General features: G+C 38.6%; 1 protein-coding gene across 1 annotated transcript; it reads left to right on the forward strand.

The window, feature by feature from the left end:
* The first annotated feature begins 151 nt into the window (after window positions 1-151).
* NHLRC3 (NHL repeat containing 3) lies at window positions 152-12,807 on the forward strand. The gene is made up of 7 exons (XM_002927724.4): window positions 152-442; window positions 860-1,012; window positions 1,315-1,462; window positions 3,616-3,816; window positions 6,040-6,131; window positions 9,448-9,560; window positions 10,479-12,807. Exons 1-7 carry the CDS (start codon window positions 359-361, stop codon window positions 10,729-10,731), a joined length of 1,044 nt encoding a protein of 347 aa, XP_002927770.1. The 5' UTR covers window positions 152-358; the 3' UTR covers window positions 10,732-12,807.
* The last annotated feature ends 5,503 nt before the right edge of the window (window positions 12,808-18,310 follow it).

Below are 18,310 nucleotides of genomic sequence, written 5' to 3' on the forward strand. Positions count from 1 at the left end.
ATCTGAATTTTTTAAAAAACGGTAGGAGAGTGGTTAAGGCATATCTACGGATGCCCTTATGTTTGGCGAACAGGAGAAGTCCGCCGCGTGGACCGCCCCCAGGGGCGAAAAGGAGTGGTCAGTGGTTCAGCCCGAGCCACGTGACCTGGGGGCGTCGACCCGGGAACGCTCCAGGAAACTGCTACCTGAGTTCTGATTTTCTTGCGCCCGGGTCTGGTTTTCAAGACCCGCTCATTCAGAGAGAGGGAACCGGGGAGAGGAGCTTCGGCTCCGAGGTGGGGCCGACGCCGTGTACAGCGACGAACCTCGTGGAGCTGTCTGGTGGCCACCAGCCGCCTGCGGACCCTATCGTTTCGTCATGGCGAGATTCTGGGTCTGCCTGGCCGGCGCTGGCTTCTTTCTTACATTACTGGTTTTGCATTCGCGTTTTTGTGGCTCCCCGGTGAGTTGAGCAGTGAAGAAATGTCTGTCGGGTGTGTGGATAGCACTGTTGAGAGGCGACGCCGCTGTCGTGGGATGGAGGTGGCGGGCCCTGGCTCCTGCACGAGCTTGTCTTCAAAAGCTGCACCGGGAGCGGAACTGCTTTCGTCTTTTGTCCCTTGGTGTTTAAAAGTTTATATATGATACATCGCCATTGTCTTGTTTTCTATCTTTCCCCAGATCCCACTACATCTTCAAATAATTGCAGATTTGTATTGTGATCGTTTTGGTCTTTAGACTTATAAACCCATTTCTTCCGAATCATTTCTGTCCAGCAGTCTGAACACCTCTGTGTCAACTGTCAAGGCATTAAAAATAAGCCTTTTTCCCCCCCTTAACGTAGAGAATAAACTTAATCTTCTGATTATTTTTTTTAAAGGTTTTAAGGAAATTTGTTTTTCAAATTTCCTGGAGAACCAAGGAAATTCCTTATCGGCTGGATGTGGGTTGGCCTAAGCATTCAGAATACTTCACCGGAACAACATTTTGTGTTGCGATCGACTCCCTCAGCGGGTTGGTTTACATAGCCCAGGTTAGTAAAATGGGGATTTAAAAAAAAAAAATTATGAACACAAAGGAAACAATTTCTTCTTGTTTTGCTGTACTAAGTAAGCATATATGTTTGTATTATGCTAATGGTGAAGTTTGTTTTTTTGAGTTGGTTTTAAGTAAATACTTCGGTTTTGAATGTTGTAGATATTAATAAGTTTTGAAGCCCGTTTTTTAAACATTAAATTTCTTGATTAACCTTTAATTTTTGTTTCTCTCTACCAAAATAAAAATTACTTTCTAAAAATTGATCCTATCTAAGCAGTTATTTTTATATACCTTCAGAGAGGGGATAACATCCCAAAGGTATTAGTGTTCACAGAGGATGGATATTTCCTACGATCCTGGAATTATACAGTTGACACACCTCATGGTATATTTGCAGCCAGTACACTACATGAACAGTCTGTCTGGATCACGGATGTAGGAAGTGGTATGTGTAGTAATATCTATTAAATTATCTTACTAGAAACCATATTTTTGCCCATGTTCTTGCTTGTACGCTTTAAAATCAAGAGTTGCTAAATCTAATTGTAATTTTAATGATTTATGAAATCACTTGTTTCTAAAAACCTCTATATTGTACTTCTGTAGAGTCAAGATATTTAACAAGGAGGCTATAGTTATTATGGTTTTTTCCTTTAACTTGTCAAGGGACTTTACCTCTTTAAAGCATCAGTTGTGAGACAGTACTTTCAGGGATCATTTCTGTAGTTTGTTAAAGCATCAGGTGCTCTTCCCAGGTTAAAATTCTAAACCTCTTCTGTGAAGCCCCAAACATAGCAATCTCTGAAAGTTAATGAACGGAGTCCTTGTCTTATTTTTCTTTACCAGTTCTCTTTCAAAAGAAATTGTGCTAAGAAACCAGAACTTCTTTGTTGCCCAAAATGCAAGATTTGCAGAAACTGCTGGTGTTAATGTTTCTGAAATCCTACTGCAGCGTGTCTGAAATCTTCCTTCCACCAAGTACTTTTAATAGAATGTGTTGCAAATCAAAGTGGGCACAGCTGGATTTATAGCTCTGGATGTTTTCAGAGATAGCTGTTCTCATGTTCTTGTTGTTTAAGGCAGTACCAGAGATAACCTGGCATTACTCAGGATGTCAAGAATGAAGGGGGTCATAAAGACGGTCTTTGTAGTATTCTTTGGCCCGGTTACATTCATGGCTTGAAGGACATCCTGTTTCTTCATTTCTGGCTAATTCAGATACCATTTTGGAATTAATGAACTCTCAGTTTTTGGTGGAAGTGCCATTACCATTTGTTCTCAGAACCCAAAAGATTTCTGAGCCGCAGCTGATTCATTTCTTTCAAGATGTATTTTGGATGATAAAATTCCAGTTAAACAAAAAATCGAGATTACCTCTGAGTTCCTTGTAATGCTATAATTAAATATGACTATTTTGACTTCTTTTTTTTTCCCAGCACTCACTGTTAAAGGCCTTTACTTTTTAATTTATTCCATTCATGTGATTGTTTTTTATAAAATACTTCACTGATTCCCAGAAATAAAAAGAACGCACATGACCTCTTCATTCTTTCCATTGAAGGGTTTTTTTTCATGCACAGATCTGAAGACGCTTTTTATATTCCTTCCCATTTTTTGAAGAAATACATTGCCTTTAATAAAAAATATGGCTGTAAATGAGCCTTAAAAACAAAACAGTGTTATATACTGGTGTTCTATGTCTTTTGCCAACTCTTTAGAAACTTTGAAGGTTGCTTTCTTTAACAATATTTTGTTCTCTTACTGCTACAAACTGCCTCAAGCATTCAAATCAGGTGTAACAATAAATACGTTTTTTAAGATAGAATTCTAATGCAAGTTGATTCACTTTATTTCCAGTGAGTTCAGCGTATCCAATTTATCTTTTGCATGCCTACCAGTTAGTTTGGTCTTGGTATGCCTTCAAGTTGATTTCTGTTAACCACATTATGGTTTTTCCCTAATTATTAATACTGTACTTTATATTTTTGCTTGTAAGATAATTTTAGCTCAAAGAAGTCTTGATATAAGTGAGAAAATAAGATATTAGTGATTTGGAAAGGTTTATTCTCTTCTTAGGAAAAAAGCGCGTTGAGTCTTGAACTTGTTTCTACTATAAGAAAGTATAGTTTTAAAAAAATATGTATTATAGTGAGCTTTCCTGTTGACCTACTAAAATTTGAGATCTGTCCATGATTGAAATAATGATTTTTCAAACATGAGTTCCTTTTCCAGTTCCTTCTCAATTTCTTTTTACAAGGAATGTTTATTCAAGGTCGTACTGTCGTACTTTTGATTACAAAAAAAAAATGATGTACCTATAATTTATCATCATGAGCTTTCTGAGCCAGTTGTTTTGGTTTTATTTATTTGAATTTAGAATACACTTATTTTGGAGTACCTGAATTTTAATTCATGACAGATTTGGCTGTAACTAATGAGGAAGCTCTATTGCTTGTGAAATACAGCATTTAATTGTCTGAGCCTATTAACTTTTCATTACTGTCTAATTCTATTAAATTCTTGCTCTCTGCTTACCTAAAAAACACGAACTTTTGGATAGTGGTTATATTTGTGACGTGTGCATGTTTATCTTTATAGGATCCTATGGTCATACTATTAAAAAATACAATTCCTTTGGTGATCTTGTTCAAGTCTTGGGTACCCCAGGCAAAAAAGGCACTGGTTTGAATCCCCTGCAGTTTGATAACCCTGCAGAATTATATGTAGACGACACAGGAGATATTTACATTGTGGATGGAGATGGAGGATTAAATAACAGATTGATCAAATTGTCCCAAGGTACATGACTTGCATGGTATCATAAGAATGCTGTTTAATAAGTTGGATGTGTTTAATTTGTTCAATACTTGGTATAAAATTATAACACTTTTGTGTGTGTGTGTGTATTTTTTTTTAAGAGAGAGAGATGGGGGGGTGTGGGGGGCAAGGGGAGAGGGAAAACCTTCAACAGGCTCCATGCCCAGCGAAGAGCCCAATACAGGGCTCCATCTACAACCCTTGAGAGCATGACCTGAGCCAAAATGTAGTTGGACACCTAACTGACTGAGCCACCCAGGCGCCCTACAACTGTTGTATATTGTATTATATATGAAGCTGTGTGTAAAGGGCATGAGTGGAATGTGTTGGATGGCCAATAATAAATAATTCTGATAATATGCTTGCTTATTCTTCAAAAGCTCGGTGTTTCCTTCCACTGGAGGCATTTGGGAATTTATAGTGGGCTCAAGAAATGTGTTTATCCTATCCAATTAAGAAAGGGAATGTTAGAAACCTGGCATCCTAGAGCTGAGATACCCTTCAGTTTGATTGATCAGCTAAAGTTTCACTGTATATATTGCTCTGTGTCCAGTAGTGTTCTAGGCGCAGGTCAATTTCAGATGAAACCGCTAAATGCTACTCTATGGTATTGATTATTAAAGTAAAATAAGATTAGGAGAAGGAGAAATTACTGTTGACTGGAGAAGTAGGGCAAGCATTCATAAAGCAAGTGGTTCTTGAACTAAACTGGTTTTGGTGGAAGGAGAGGAGGGATGGGAGGAACATTCACAAGGCTCCATCACACAAGGCCTGCAGGTAATTAGCAAGTCTTCGAGGAAGGGATCTTAGGATGTAATTTTGGAAGAAGAAAAAATAAGATTTGGGATGTTTTTGAAGGCTTATCTAAGAATTTTGAAGCCATAATTTTGCCTTTAAAATGTCTGAGTATTTTTTGTAGGAAAGTGACGTTATCGAAGTAGTTTTTATAATACACAATACTGTATCAGGATGTATTTACAGTAAGCTCTGTCATTTGGGCAGAGCATACACTCCTACATGAAGTTATGTAGTCAGCTTCTTACCCAGTAACTAAGTTTGGTTGCTGGTGGTTAAAGGGAGGTGAACTGTGGATAAAGCAAGAATCAAAAAAATTCTATGAAACAAACAACCAAACTCAGGAGAAAGATTGAATACAGGTATATTGGTTTCTTGTGGCTGCTATAAAAAATTGCCACAAACTGAATAGCTTAAACAGAAATTTATTCTCATAGTTTTGGACTCCAGAAGTCTGAAATCTATAGGGCTGGCCCTGCTCCTTCTAATGGCACTAGGAGAGAATCTCTCTTTGCCTCTTCCAGCTTCCCATGGTTCTACACATTCTTTGGCTTATGGCAGGATATCTCTAGTCTCTGCCCCTGTCTTCAGATCGCTGCCTTTTCTGTGTGTCTCTGTGTCTCAAATATCCCTCTCTTTTCTCTTTACAAGAATACTAGTCATTGGATTTAGGGTCCACCTAAATTTGGGGTCTGTTTCAGCACAAGATCCCTAACTTCATATGTCTGCAAAAATCTATGACCAATAAAGTCACATTCACAGGTACAGGAGTTCCTGTGACTTGGGTGTATCTTTTGGGGTAGAGGTACAATTTGGCCTACAACGGGGTAATAAGGGAGACAGACTATAAAAACCATAATGTGAATTTTTTTTTAAAGATTTTATTTATTTATTTGACAGAGATAGAGACAGCCAGCGAGAGAGGGAACACAAGCAGGGGGAGTGGGAGAGGAAGAAGCAGGCTCACAGCAGAGGAGCCTGATGTGGGACTCGATCCCATAACGCCGGGATCACGCCCTGAGCCGAAGGCAGACGCTTAACCGCTGTGCCACCCAGGCGCCCCCATAATGTGAATTTTTAAACTCACGGGAATTGTAATACCAAATAACAGAATAGTTGGGAAGGGAGACAGTGACATGAATCACACACAATGGTTTTGAATGATGAAAAACTCAAGTGGAGATAGTAAAGAAGTTGATTAATTGCTTGAAACAGGAGGAGGTTTTTTTTTTTTTTTTTGGTAAAGCATAGTAATTAGGCAAACTGGTATATACACAGAAAGCCAAGAAAGCATAATCAGTTGGGGGTATAGCTGAATAGTTTATTTGCAGCTTAAGATATAAGATATAACATGCAAATGTATAAGGTATTCTATATGTTGCTCTGACCAGCTATGTTTGCCATTTTCAGATTTCATGATGCTTTGGCTGCATGGAGAACGTGGGACGGGGCCTGCTAAGTTCAACATACCTCACAGTGTTACTGTTGATTCATCTGGTCGGGTAAAAATACCCTCTCATTGTGTATGGAACTGTATGTCTGAGTGTGTGTGTCTGAGTGTGTGTGTGTGTGTGTAGGTGTATGGGCCTCTATATATACGGATCTTGGTGCACATGTGTGTCTGGACATCTGAATATATATGAATGTTTGTGGTTATGTGTATCTGGGTGTATCTGGGCAATTCTTCTGGGGATGGCTAACCCATATACTCTTATAATTGTTCAGGTCCTGTAATGAAGAGTTCCCCAAATATTTAGAAATGAACAAAATAGATTTCCGGTTGTCACTTAAAGGTAGAAGGAACAAATAATGGACTAGAGCATAAGTTACCTGAAAAAAGAAAGAGTTGCCCTCCTACTAAGAAAACTACTGGGAGTGTTTGTATTTTTGATTTTAGAATTAAATTAATTCTAGAATATGTTGATCAAAAGGGAGGTGGGAGAAATTAAGCTTGGAAGCTTGAAAATGAGAGCCACCCAGGCAACTTTGTTCTCACTAGCTCCACTCTGGGGAACAGAAAACTTTGACACACTTTAACCCATTTCTTTTTTCCCCATCCTATCCACTACCACCTCTTTTGCTTTTATACACCTTTAAGCATACATATCACTTCTTTGGGATTACTTTCCTATGACCAAACCCCCACCCAAAATGTTTTATATTAGTTTCTCCTTCTGTTTTCCTATAGTAGCCTATACTTTCCCGTTACAGTAATTCTCACACTATAATATAATCAGTCGTCTCCCTTAACAGCTTGTAGGCTGTACGAGGGCATATTACTGACTCTTTTTTGCTTTATATCTTGGGGCCTGGCACATAGTAGTCATCCTGTAACTGTTCAGTGACTAAATGTCCAGTTGCACATGGATGCATCAGACTATCTTGACTCTGTACCCTTAGAAATTTAATTCATTTCTACTTCTGATTCTGTGTTCAGCAAGTAACCTTTTGATTGTGATTTGGGTTCCTATGTAGACAAAGTGAGAATTTTTAGTCAAATCTTCAAGTATTTCCCATTGTAGATAGGAAGATAACTGAACCTGTGAATTTTGTCTGTAAATGGGGAGCTAAAAAGTTGGAATTCTGGTTTTCAACACATTACCCTCCCGAGCCGATTAACTACTTCCTTCATGGAATAAGAATAAGATCAAGTGTCTGAGCAGGGAAGACCTAGACCCAGGTGAATTCTCCATAGTGGTAAGTGCCCTTTTGAGAAGCCTTGGAGAACAGTTGATGGGGTTACTCTGGCATTACTCGATCAATGAAGAAAAATGAGAGCGTTCACTTCTGCACACTTGTGTTTTAACAACAGTCAACACCATTCAGAGCATTTTACATGATTAATTCGTTTAGTCATCACTCCACCCTGTATGAAAAGTCAGTTAGCTCCAGAGCTGAACTTGCTGCTGTTTTGTTTTTTAATTTTTATTTATTTGAGAGAGAGAGAGCGAGCACACACATGTGCGAGTTGGGGAAGGGACAGAGGGAGAGGGAGAGAGAGAATCTCAAGCAGACTCCCTGCTGAGTGTGGAGCCCAATCCTGGGATCCTGGGTTTGACCCACAACCCTGTGGATCATGACCTGAGCCAAAATCTCAAGTCGGGGGCTTAACCAGATGAGCCACCCAGGTGCCCCTGCTATTGTTTCTTTTCTTTTTTTAAAGATTTTATTTATTTGACAGAGATAGAGACAGCCAGCGAGAGAGGGAACACAAGCAGGGGGAGTGGGGGAGGAAGAAGCAGAGGAGCCTGAGGTGGGGCTCGATCCTGGAATGATCCTGGAACGCCGGGACCACGCCCCAAGCCCACGCCCTAAGCCGAAGGCAGATGCTTAACGACTGAGCCACCCAGGCGCCCCCCCCCCGCCCCGCTATTGTTTCTTTTCTTTTTTTTTTTTTTTAAGATTTTATTTATTTATTTGACAGAGATAGAGACAGCCAGCGAGAGAGGGAACACAAGCAGGGGGAGTGGGAGAGGAAGAAGCAGGCTCATAGCAGAGGAGCCTGATGTGGGGCTCGATCACATAACGCCGGGATCACGCCCTGAGCCGAAGGCAGACGCTTAACCGCGGTGCCACCCAGGCGCCCCCCGCTATTGTTTCTTAAACAAGATTTCTCATAATCAAGATTTGTTCAGTAGGAAAGATAATGCCAACAATCTAAAATATTCAATACTAGGGTCTAAACTATATTTCTTCCTTGGTCACTCATCGAAGGCAGTAATACCAAAATCTTTAAGGAAACCCATCCTTACTAAAGAATCATGAATCAGGAAAAGATCTTGAGAAATCACCTTACTTAGGGATCAACAGCCTTTCTAAAGTGATATACTGAGTCTTTATTTGTTTCTTGTTGTAAACGAATTTAGGGGCTACTAAAACTCACAGGCATCGACAGGTACATAGTCAGGGTTACCCTGAAGAAATAGTCCCTGAATCCTCAAACCCAAGAAATCCAAAGATCCAGAAAGGAGGAGATAGAGGTCAGCGGGGCTGGCCCACACTTCCAGTCCATTCTTACATACCCGTCTCCAGTCCTAGCCTCATGTCATAAAATCATTTCCCTGTATGTTTGCCATAGGTTGCATCCATCAACTAGAGTACATGAAATGTCATTTAGAGTGAAGCGGCTTTCCTGTCTTACCACAACAGTTTACTTAATAACTCATTCCAGCCTATAGCAAAACTAAATTAAACCTGTTGTTGGCCTCCTGTCATTCTTGAGATGCTACTAAGATCTTCTAAGCATCCTCTTTCTGTGGTCTGGCACTGTGGACATTCCTCGGTAAATAGCAGGTAGACGTTCAGTGATACTGCAACAGGAATGAATACCTGGCTCGCCCCTAGCCTGAGCGCCTGGGGGACTAGGCTGCTTGTCTTTGTCTTCTGACCTAACCCAGGAACTGACAGTTGGCAGAACTCAGCAGGACAGAGAATGCCATTTGGAGGAGTGCATGAATTCTGCTGCTTCTGGGTGCTGTGCTAATCCTCTGCGTCACAATGGAACACTCCAGTGTTTTTAGTTATTCATTTTTAGTTATTCAGATGTTCAGTAAAGCAGACTTGCATTAAGTGTGGGCTGTGGATTAGGACCGGTGACCACAAGTGGCTCTCCTCCTTATTTCGAGCTCACTTTGGAACTATAATTTCCTGTCTGAAAATAGGGCTTTTAATACCTTCCTCTTTGGGGCCCCCTAGGTACTAAATGAGGTGGTGTATGTGAAACTAATGGAAATGAACATTTATCCCTCCCCTCTCCCCTTCTGTTTTCTTTCTCATTATGATGTGGATCTTTTCCAAGAAACTTTTTTGGTTTCTCAGGTGTGGGTTGCTGACCGAGGAAATAAAAGAATTCAAGTATTTGATAAAGACACTGGGGAGTGGTTAGGAGCGTGGAATAATTGTTTCACAGAAGAGGGACCTTCTTCAGTCAGGTAATTTTTTCTTTTTCTTTTAAAATGCTTGTTTTATTAGGTGGGGGGGATGGGCTAAGTGGTTGATGGGCGTTAAGGAGGACATTTGTGCTGAGCACTAGGTGTTATATGCAAGTGATGGATCATTAAGTTCTCCCCCGGGAATTAAATACTACACTATATGTTAACTAACTACAATTTAAATAAAATCTTGAAAGAAAAAAAAAACAGCTTGCTTTATTTGGCTTCTGTGAGTTCCTCTGAAAAGCTAGTTGAAAGTTTAAAGTAGTATTAGTTTTCAGCAGGTGAAAAGGGGGTGGAACCAAGTATGCAGAGAACGCGTAATGGTATTTTAAATCCCAAGGAGAGCGAAAGCAGTTAAATTCCCTGTGCTGCACTGTGTGATCCAGGTCTCAGAGATAACATACGCTGGACCTCCTACAGCCTTCACCCTCGAGATACGTGTGATGAATTTTTAAACACAGAATGAAAATAGAAATCCTGAGTCTGTGGTGTCAGCCTAGCGCAGACTCTCCATTAATTTCATTTTGTGTGGGGCTCACATATTATTATTATTNAAGCAGGGGGAGTGGGAGAGGAAGAAGCAGGCTCACAGCGGAGGAGCCTGATGTGGGGCTCGATCCCATAACGCCGGGATCACGCCCTGAGCCGAAGGCAGACGCTTAACCGCTGTGCCACCCAGGCGCCCCACATATTATTATTCTTGTTTGTTGAAGCTGATCTTTGGCTATGTCTGCCATCACAAGTCTATTCCCTCGTCAACGGACTGAGACACATTTTAAATTCTCCTTGAAAGCATCGTTCAGCAAGTAGAGGTGTCTATGGTTGTTGAGCACCATAGGGGATAAAAATGTTGAGAAAGTCAGCATGTATATTGATTTTGCCTACATTTGTTCTGTAAAATGTCTTTCTCTTTAGATTTACTCCTGACGGAAAGTACGTGATTGTAGCCCAGCTGGACCTTAGCAGGCTCTTACTGGCGGCAGCGCCCCCAGTGGGAAGCATTGGCAACTGTTCTGTGATCGGCACAATCCAACTAGCAGATCAAGTTTTACCTCATCTCTTAGATGTCAGTGGGAAGACTGGAGCAATCTATGTAGCAGAAATTGGAGCAAAGCAAGTACAAAAATACGTCCCTATGAATAGCTATTTTCCTTCATTCGGTTCGTAATGTTTCCTTTCGTGGAGAGCTTTCAAGTGGAAGTTCAGATTCTCAAATTCATTGTTAAGTCCTTACAAATAATGTTCAAGCGTAAGAATGTGTTTATTTTTCTGTGACCTGGTGATGAGAAAAATTTGTTTTTATATCATGAAGAACCATACGTTTTGTTGCTATTCTTGTGACTTAGTTTTACTTGGAAGTGCATAAGGATGTTTTAATGAAGGAAATGCAATACTAAAAAAATGGGGTCAGAAAGAGGGACTAAGGTTGTAACTTGGGTATTTGCCCTGGTGACTAATTTTCCCTGAGAGGAGGGAAAGGAATAAAAACAGGTTTTGCAGGATATATTGAATTTTGTGTGAAGAACTGCAAACCTCCAATTTGTTCACCTTATATATAATGTGCATTTTGAGAGATCAAGTCAGATGGGCTCTTGATTAATGAGTACCCACAGGATCCTAGCTCCTAAAGATTCAGAAACGAAGAAGCAGGGTTTATCTTTGTGTGCCTTTTCAGGAGCTTGTAGTCTGGTGGGGAGACAAGTGTGCAAACTGATATAACACAGTGGCAGCAAGGCTTAAGTGTAGCAGGACTTTTGGCTGTAGGAACATTACTCTGACTGAGGGAATCCTGAAGATTTTGCCAGGAAAATCAGTTTGAGCTCCATCTTGAGAAACTGAAGAGGGGAAAACAAGGTGGTCCAAATGAATGAGTTGTGAAAAGTTACAAACTGGCTGGGAGCTTTGGTAGGCTTTCTTTTAAAAGCCCAGCTTGGCTTGGGTCCTTTAGTTGTAAGATACTTAATCTCAACCTCTAAATGTAGGAATAAAACAACAGGCATTTAAGTACTTTACCGAAAGGAATCTTGACAAGTACTAACTGCAATGCTTTTTATTAAAGGTAGCATTAAAAATAGGGCCTCTCTTCAGTGCCTCTTTCCTTTCTTTTTCTTTCCTTTTTCTTTTCTTTCTTCTTTTCTTTTCTTTCTTCTTTCTGTTAAACATGAACTCAAGTTCATTCCTAACATCTATCTACCTCAAAGAACTTTTAGAATTAATTTATATGGGGATGTACTGAACATTTTACACTATTAAGGTGAATAATTTTTTAGGGACCTTTCTAGGTCCCTCTGCCCCTTTGGTTTTAATATTTGCTTCCCAACAAAGACCATCTTTTCAGTTTGTTCTGGTTTATTCTGGGTTTTGGTTGAACCTGGCTATGTGATGATCTTTCAGGTCATTCCTCCCCTTTTCTTATATCCACCTCCCTTTTTATCATAGTCTTGCACTACAGATCATGTAGCATGTGAAAAATCCTGAGCTGACTTTCCTCCTCCCCCATTATGGTTGCAGTCTGTTTTGCAGAGCTCAGGGAATTCACTCTGTTTTGATGCTTCGATCGTATCTTGATGCAGTTAGGAAGGTAAATCAACCAACAGGAAACTTTTTCGTGTTCCAGGGTCTGTGATAGGTGTGTTTGTGCCACTGATCAAGCTGTATGATCTTAAATGAGCCATCTTAGTTTTTCTCTTTAGTAGAAATTCCTCCTCCAGGAATGCTGTTATAGGATCAGATGTACGAGAGGTACAGACGTGCCCGCTGAAATAATAGCTTCGAGTACTTTAAAGGCAGAAATTCTTAACAAGAGTCCTTCTAAATGTGCTATTTACCTGATACCAACATCAAGTTTGCCTTAATTTTGCGTTTATTGCTTTTTTCAGAACTTATCCTCATGAACTTTATGCAGCTTAGCCAATATAGTAAATTTTTTTTGTATAAAAGAAAGTGATATGAGGGTTTTATTTTGTTTTGTTTTTAAGCCAGGACAAGAAGTGCAAATGTCTCTTACGAATGCAGGTTAGGTAAATGATCTTGTCGTTTTAAAAATGTTATATTTAACTTTATTTTATACCAGATTCTTCTGAAACTCGCTGAAAGTTTTGTTGCCATATATCTTGCTGGAAGTGTCTACTGTCATCTCTGTAATCATAGTATTTCACTTTTTTCCTTTGGATTGAGTAAATGATTGAGAAAATGTCTTCTATTGTCATTTAAAAGATACAAATTAAATTTTTGGAAAGAAAAGGCAATATTATCTGGCTCTCTATTTAATGTTTGATTCTATTGTTATAAAAGCAGTTTATAACTTCTTACTCCGCTGGAGAATTTCAGCGATCCTGAAACCAGAGGTTGGCGCTGAGAGACTATCCCCCTTCATTTGCAGGTAAAGTGTAGGCTGAAGCGCATTTTGTTAGAGGTCGCTCAGAAGTCCGAATGAAAACAGCCTGGCTGAGGTGGGGAGTGGGTACAAATGATAGTGATACTAGCTAACTCCGTATATTTTTGCACTGGAAATGGAACCTCTTTATGCCTCTACTTTCTAGATCTATTGGGGTATGCGTGTGGTGGGGCGTGGTAGGGTGACTTCTAAATTAGAAAACTGAAGGGAGGCTGGAGCTATCTTCCCTAACGTCCACTGGGACATCGGGTCGCTACAATGGAATGTTTGTGTCCTCAGAGAAAACCTGTGTGCGATCTGATGGTAAACTAAGAAGACCCATATAATTTGTGCTTCGGTCACTAAACAGATTAAAAGACTGCTTCAAGCAATGTGGCTGTCAGGCTAAAGAAAGGCCCAACTTCTGTTTCACCTTTGTTGGTTTTAAACACTGGATTTGAAAGCAGGATGGATTGGAGAGCCCACAGGATGACTGGAAACTGTCAGATTTTTGCTCCTTTGACTCACCAAATCCGTTAGAATCATTAAAAAAAAAAAAGCATCCTGAATGTATGACTTTATTTTACTCATGACTCTAAAATTTCAGCAGTAATCAAATAAAAAAACTTTTTAGAAAAGTCAGAATAAGTTGGATTCATTTATTCAGCAAACACGTATGACACAACAAATGTGTGAAGGAACTTAGGCAGTTGTCCTCTGCCATGGTAGTCGAGCATCCATCTGGAAAAACAAGCCCCGAAAACCATTTCCTTTCAGTTCATCCTGGGAGGTGCCCTATTTGGCACTTGCGTTGTGTTACATTCTTGATACAAAAGAGGGCAGTAGAGTCCTGCTTATGAGCATTTCTTGAAAACAGCTGTGGGCCTTCTTTATACTTTGATTTTTTAAAAATCAAGGCTAACCATACTTTTAACTTCTCTTTCTTTAGCTTGTATATCTTGAGGAAATTAGCTTATAGGTGACATATTTTCCAAAGGTTATTGGAAATTTTTACTGTTTAATTGGACATTTCCATGTTTAAAAAAAGCAGCTCTTCAATAAAAGCCAAACCAACAGCCAGAAGAGAGTAACTCATTTTAAACGATAACTTGAATATGAGTTTAGTACAATAGAAAATGCATTCATATTAACAGAGAATTGTTCCTTTTTTCTTACTAGATTTTTTTGTTTTAAACAATTTTGCCTTGTGATTGCTGACTCTTGTATAAATAAGAAAAATTGATTATTTACAGAGAGGCCAAGTAATTTATCCATCAGACACTTAGCCATAGAGTCCATGAGTTTACAGAGTAAATTAATCCTTTAGACGTTTAATGACATGTAGCTACTCCCTTTGTGTGTAAGAACAGTGGAATTTGAGCAATGAAAAACAGCCCTTTTTGAAACTTATGTTTCTTCCATTGTAAACAATGAAATGATATTGTTATGATTTAATTCTCCTTGTATGTCACTTGTGCCAAAGTGGCCCATCTTGGGGCAGCCTGTTTTTAGCCCCTACAATAGTCTATGACCCTGGTAAACAGATGTGTGGTGTTGAATTTCCTTTTGGATGCTACATTTAAGAGAGAGCCCTGCAAACAGACTCTAATCCAAAAGCAGTTGGGCAAAATAACATGGTGTTCAGAAATAATTCTGAGACCTTCAAAGGGTGATCATATATAGTAGCATGAACAGACTCATTGAGCTTTCCTCCAGAATGAAGATAATGAGTAGAAAGTGTGTCCAGTTGATGCAGCTTAGTGAAAGAACATTCTAGCAAGTAGCTGTTTAGCAGGGGAACAGACTGTGTTCCTATTGAAAGTGGTAAAGTTCAGTGATTCAGAACTTGAAATCTGCAGTTAGATTGACTGGGGTTCTGATCCAGGCCCTCCACTTACTTGCTGTGTTGTTCTGAGACTGCCTCATTTTTCTTTTTTGTGAAATGGAAATGATAGTATTTTCCTCATGGGATCATTGTGAACAGAAATGAGATCATGCATATAGAACATTACACCCAGGCCCTGACACACAGTAAGCACTCACCATGCCTTTTTTGTGGTATGTAAGCCAGAGATGGGCAGCCAGGCCATCTGGGGGTTGAAAATACATTTATTCAAAACCTGGATTAATAGTTAACGCCAATTAAGCATTTCAGGCTATCTTTGGGCTGAAATTGTACACTGGAAACATGGTGAGACCAGATGACCTTCCCAATTGTATGATTCTGTGTTTAGTCCCACTATTGAAAACTAAAGGTGGAATTTTGATACACTAAATTATCTATTATTTAGAAATGGCCACTTTTAAAAAACAGATATTTTTAATATTTTTACTTAGCATTAAAGCTATTAATCATCCAACAGATGACTGCGTGTTAGATACCAGGAATATGGTGGTGAGCAAGGTAAAGATTCCTTTCCTGGAGTATACAATTCTACTTCGGAAAACAGAACAGTTTGAATGAAAAAACACGATTCGGACTAGAATTTGTGGTAAATATTAACACTTGGTTGGCTAACTAAACACCCATTCTCAACCTTCTTCCTTCCTTATACCCCCTTGAAGTCTGGAAGAGTGAGGTGTTGCTTTCTTAGCTTAACTAGCTTCTAGGGGTAGTCATATGATGTGATTCTATCCAATGCAACATAAATGGAAGTCTACTGGGAGATTTCTGGACAATCATTTGCTTTTTTGAGTAAAAAAAAAAAAAAAAGGTAGACATATTTAGTACCACTGCCTTCTCCCTTCTTGCCTGACTTGAACTGGAGTGTGATGCCTGGAGTTGCAGCAGCCATTGTGGTAGTATAAAGCAACAAACCCAACACTCTTAAGGAAGGCAGAAAGATAGAAGGAGGCTGGGTTTTTATGATTAGGGAACCACTGTGCTGGCCTGGTAGTTCCTTTCTCCAGATATTTTATGTGAGATAGTTAAATGTTTTAGTTACTTAAGCCACTGTTTTGGTTGGGTATCTTCTTACAGATAAAAAACATTCCTAAGAAATTCAATATTAAATTAACCTGCATTAGTTTGGGATGGATATTTTTTATAGTTTTAAGATCCTATATCTAGGAAAATAAGTTATTCTGCTTTTGGGTCTTATTTTATGTCCTTTGCTAAGATTCTTTTTTTTTTTTCAATTTAGATTCTTGCATTTCTTTGGAGACACATTTAGGTTCCTGTGTCAAATTTATCCTTTGCATTTATTAATTGTAGCTATTAGGGTAGGATTCCCCCACCCCTTTTTGAGAGAGAGAGCACAGAGCTGAGTTTGGGGGTGGCAGTGGGAGAGATGCTATGCATTCAGCACAAAGCCTAACTTGGGGCTCGATCTCATGACCCAGGGATCATTGCCTGAGCCGAAATCAAGAGTCAGATGCTTAACTGACTGAGCCACCTAGGTGCCCCTTTTTCCCCATTTCAAATTAGTTTTTGGTGGCATAAAGAAAAGATATCAGTTCTTTTTATGTATGTCATTTTTATTCACCTTAATAAACTCTTACTATTTTAATTAGCTATTATAGATATTCAGATTTTATAGGTATACCGCTCTGAAAATAAAGGTAACTATACATCTTTTAATTATTTATTGCTTGTTTGATTTTTAAAATTTTAAAGCATTAGCTACATTGTTCAAAACAATGTTAAATGAAAGTAGTGATATCAAGTATCTTTATTTCTGATTTTAATGGAAATATTGGTACTTTACCAATTAATATGTTTACTATTGAGTTTTGGTAATTTTCATTTTAAGTAGTTTTTTAATCTCAGAATTTTATTAAGAATTACTATTTAATTTTATAATGGCTTTTAGCATCGATGTGTACAATATGTTGATTAATTATAGTATTTTTCTTATGATTATTGTTGGAAAAACTTTACTTGGTAATAATTTCTTGCTTGGAACTTGTATTGTTGAAAGAAAGAGGGCAGTAGAGTGCCATTATGCAGAATTTATCAATTAATTTTGTTCCACCCATCTCCAAAAGGAATTTGAGCCTCTTTACAATAACATTTTTAAAATGCATTAACATAGAGTAATGTCAAAACTTGCGTAGAGGAGTGTGAAAATACGTTTATTCAAAACCTGGATTAATAGTTAACGGCAATTAAGCATTTACTTACTTCTGAGTTTTCTTGTAACCATAGCAAAGAAGGAAATGTGCATATTTAATTTTCATCTGAGAAAATGAAATAGATCCATTCTTCATTGTATGGATCTTTATAGGTGAAATGAAACAATTAACCTTCAACAAAAAAAATAACACGAAGAAACTTTTTTAAATGTAATCAAGGAAGGTGTGAGAAAGGGATAGGGTCTTTAAGCCAGCAGCTCAATGAATATTAAGTATTCTTATTTGGTGTATACACGACTGATTGGATGCACAGTCTTTATGAGGGTTTGATAGAAATGATGGTGGTAATGTTCTGAATTTCTGCTGTCCAACATGGTAGCCCTGAGCACGTGGGCCATTGAGCACTTGAAATGTAGGTTGTGTGTTTAAGGAACTGAATTTTCAGCTTTATTTTTAAATTTAAATTGTTACATGTGGCTATTGGCTACTGTATTGGACAACAGAGCAGGTGACTAGGTTTTCTTAATAATGACCAACAATTTGTTTTTACTCCGTTTCCTTGTTCATTTGTACAATTTACTTTCTTTGTAGTGTGAACTTTTGGCAGTGTTTCTAATAATTCCACCTAACTCATAGATTAAAATTTATCATGCTCATTGAAATATTAAATTGTTGAATCTTTTGTTAAATATATTCCAAACGAAAGTGAAGTCAGTCTGTGAAATATGAAGGAGAACGGTTCTTAAAAAGCTTTTAAGTATTTATGTATGTGTATTCTTATTTTATCAGCTCATCTCTGGCAGCGTATCTTTTTTTTTTGTTTTAAGATTTTATTTACTTATTTGACAGAGAGAGGCAGCCAGAGAGGGAATATAAGCAGGGGGAGTGGGAGAGGAAGAAGCAGGCTCCCAGCAGAGTAGGGAGGATCCCAGGACCCTGGGATCATGACCTGAGCTGAAGGCAGATGCTTAACTACTGAGCCACCCAGGCGCCCCCATATCTGTTTTCCTATACTTTTTTTTTTTCCTGAAAAGAAACTATTTTCACAGGCAGCAGCTCATGTTTCAGTGCAAACTTGTCTCATGTAGATTTATTATGTGTCCCACAGAGGTATTTGCAGTAATTGTTTCAGACATCCTAAAAATCAGGTTGGAAAGTAATAAAATGCAATCACAGTTAGTTACTGGTAATGTTGAATTATTACATCTTTACTAATGACTGCGTTAGTTTCCATCTTTATTTGTATTTTAAAGCTTAAATAATAAAATTCTAAATAATACTACTTCCATTTTTTTTG

This window comes from Ailuropoda melanoleuca, chromosome 7, assembly GCF_002007445.2.
Source record: "Ailuropoda melanoleuca isolate Jingjing chromosome 7, ASM200744v2, whole genome shotgun sequence".
NCBI lineage: Eukaryota > Metazoa > Chordata > Mammalia > Carnivora > Ursidae > Ailuropoda > Ailuropoda melanoleuca.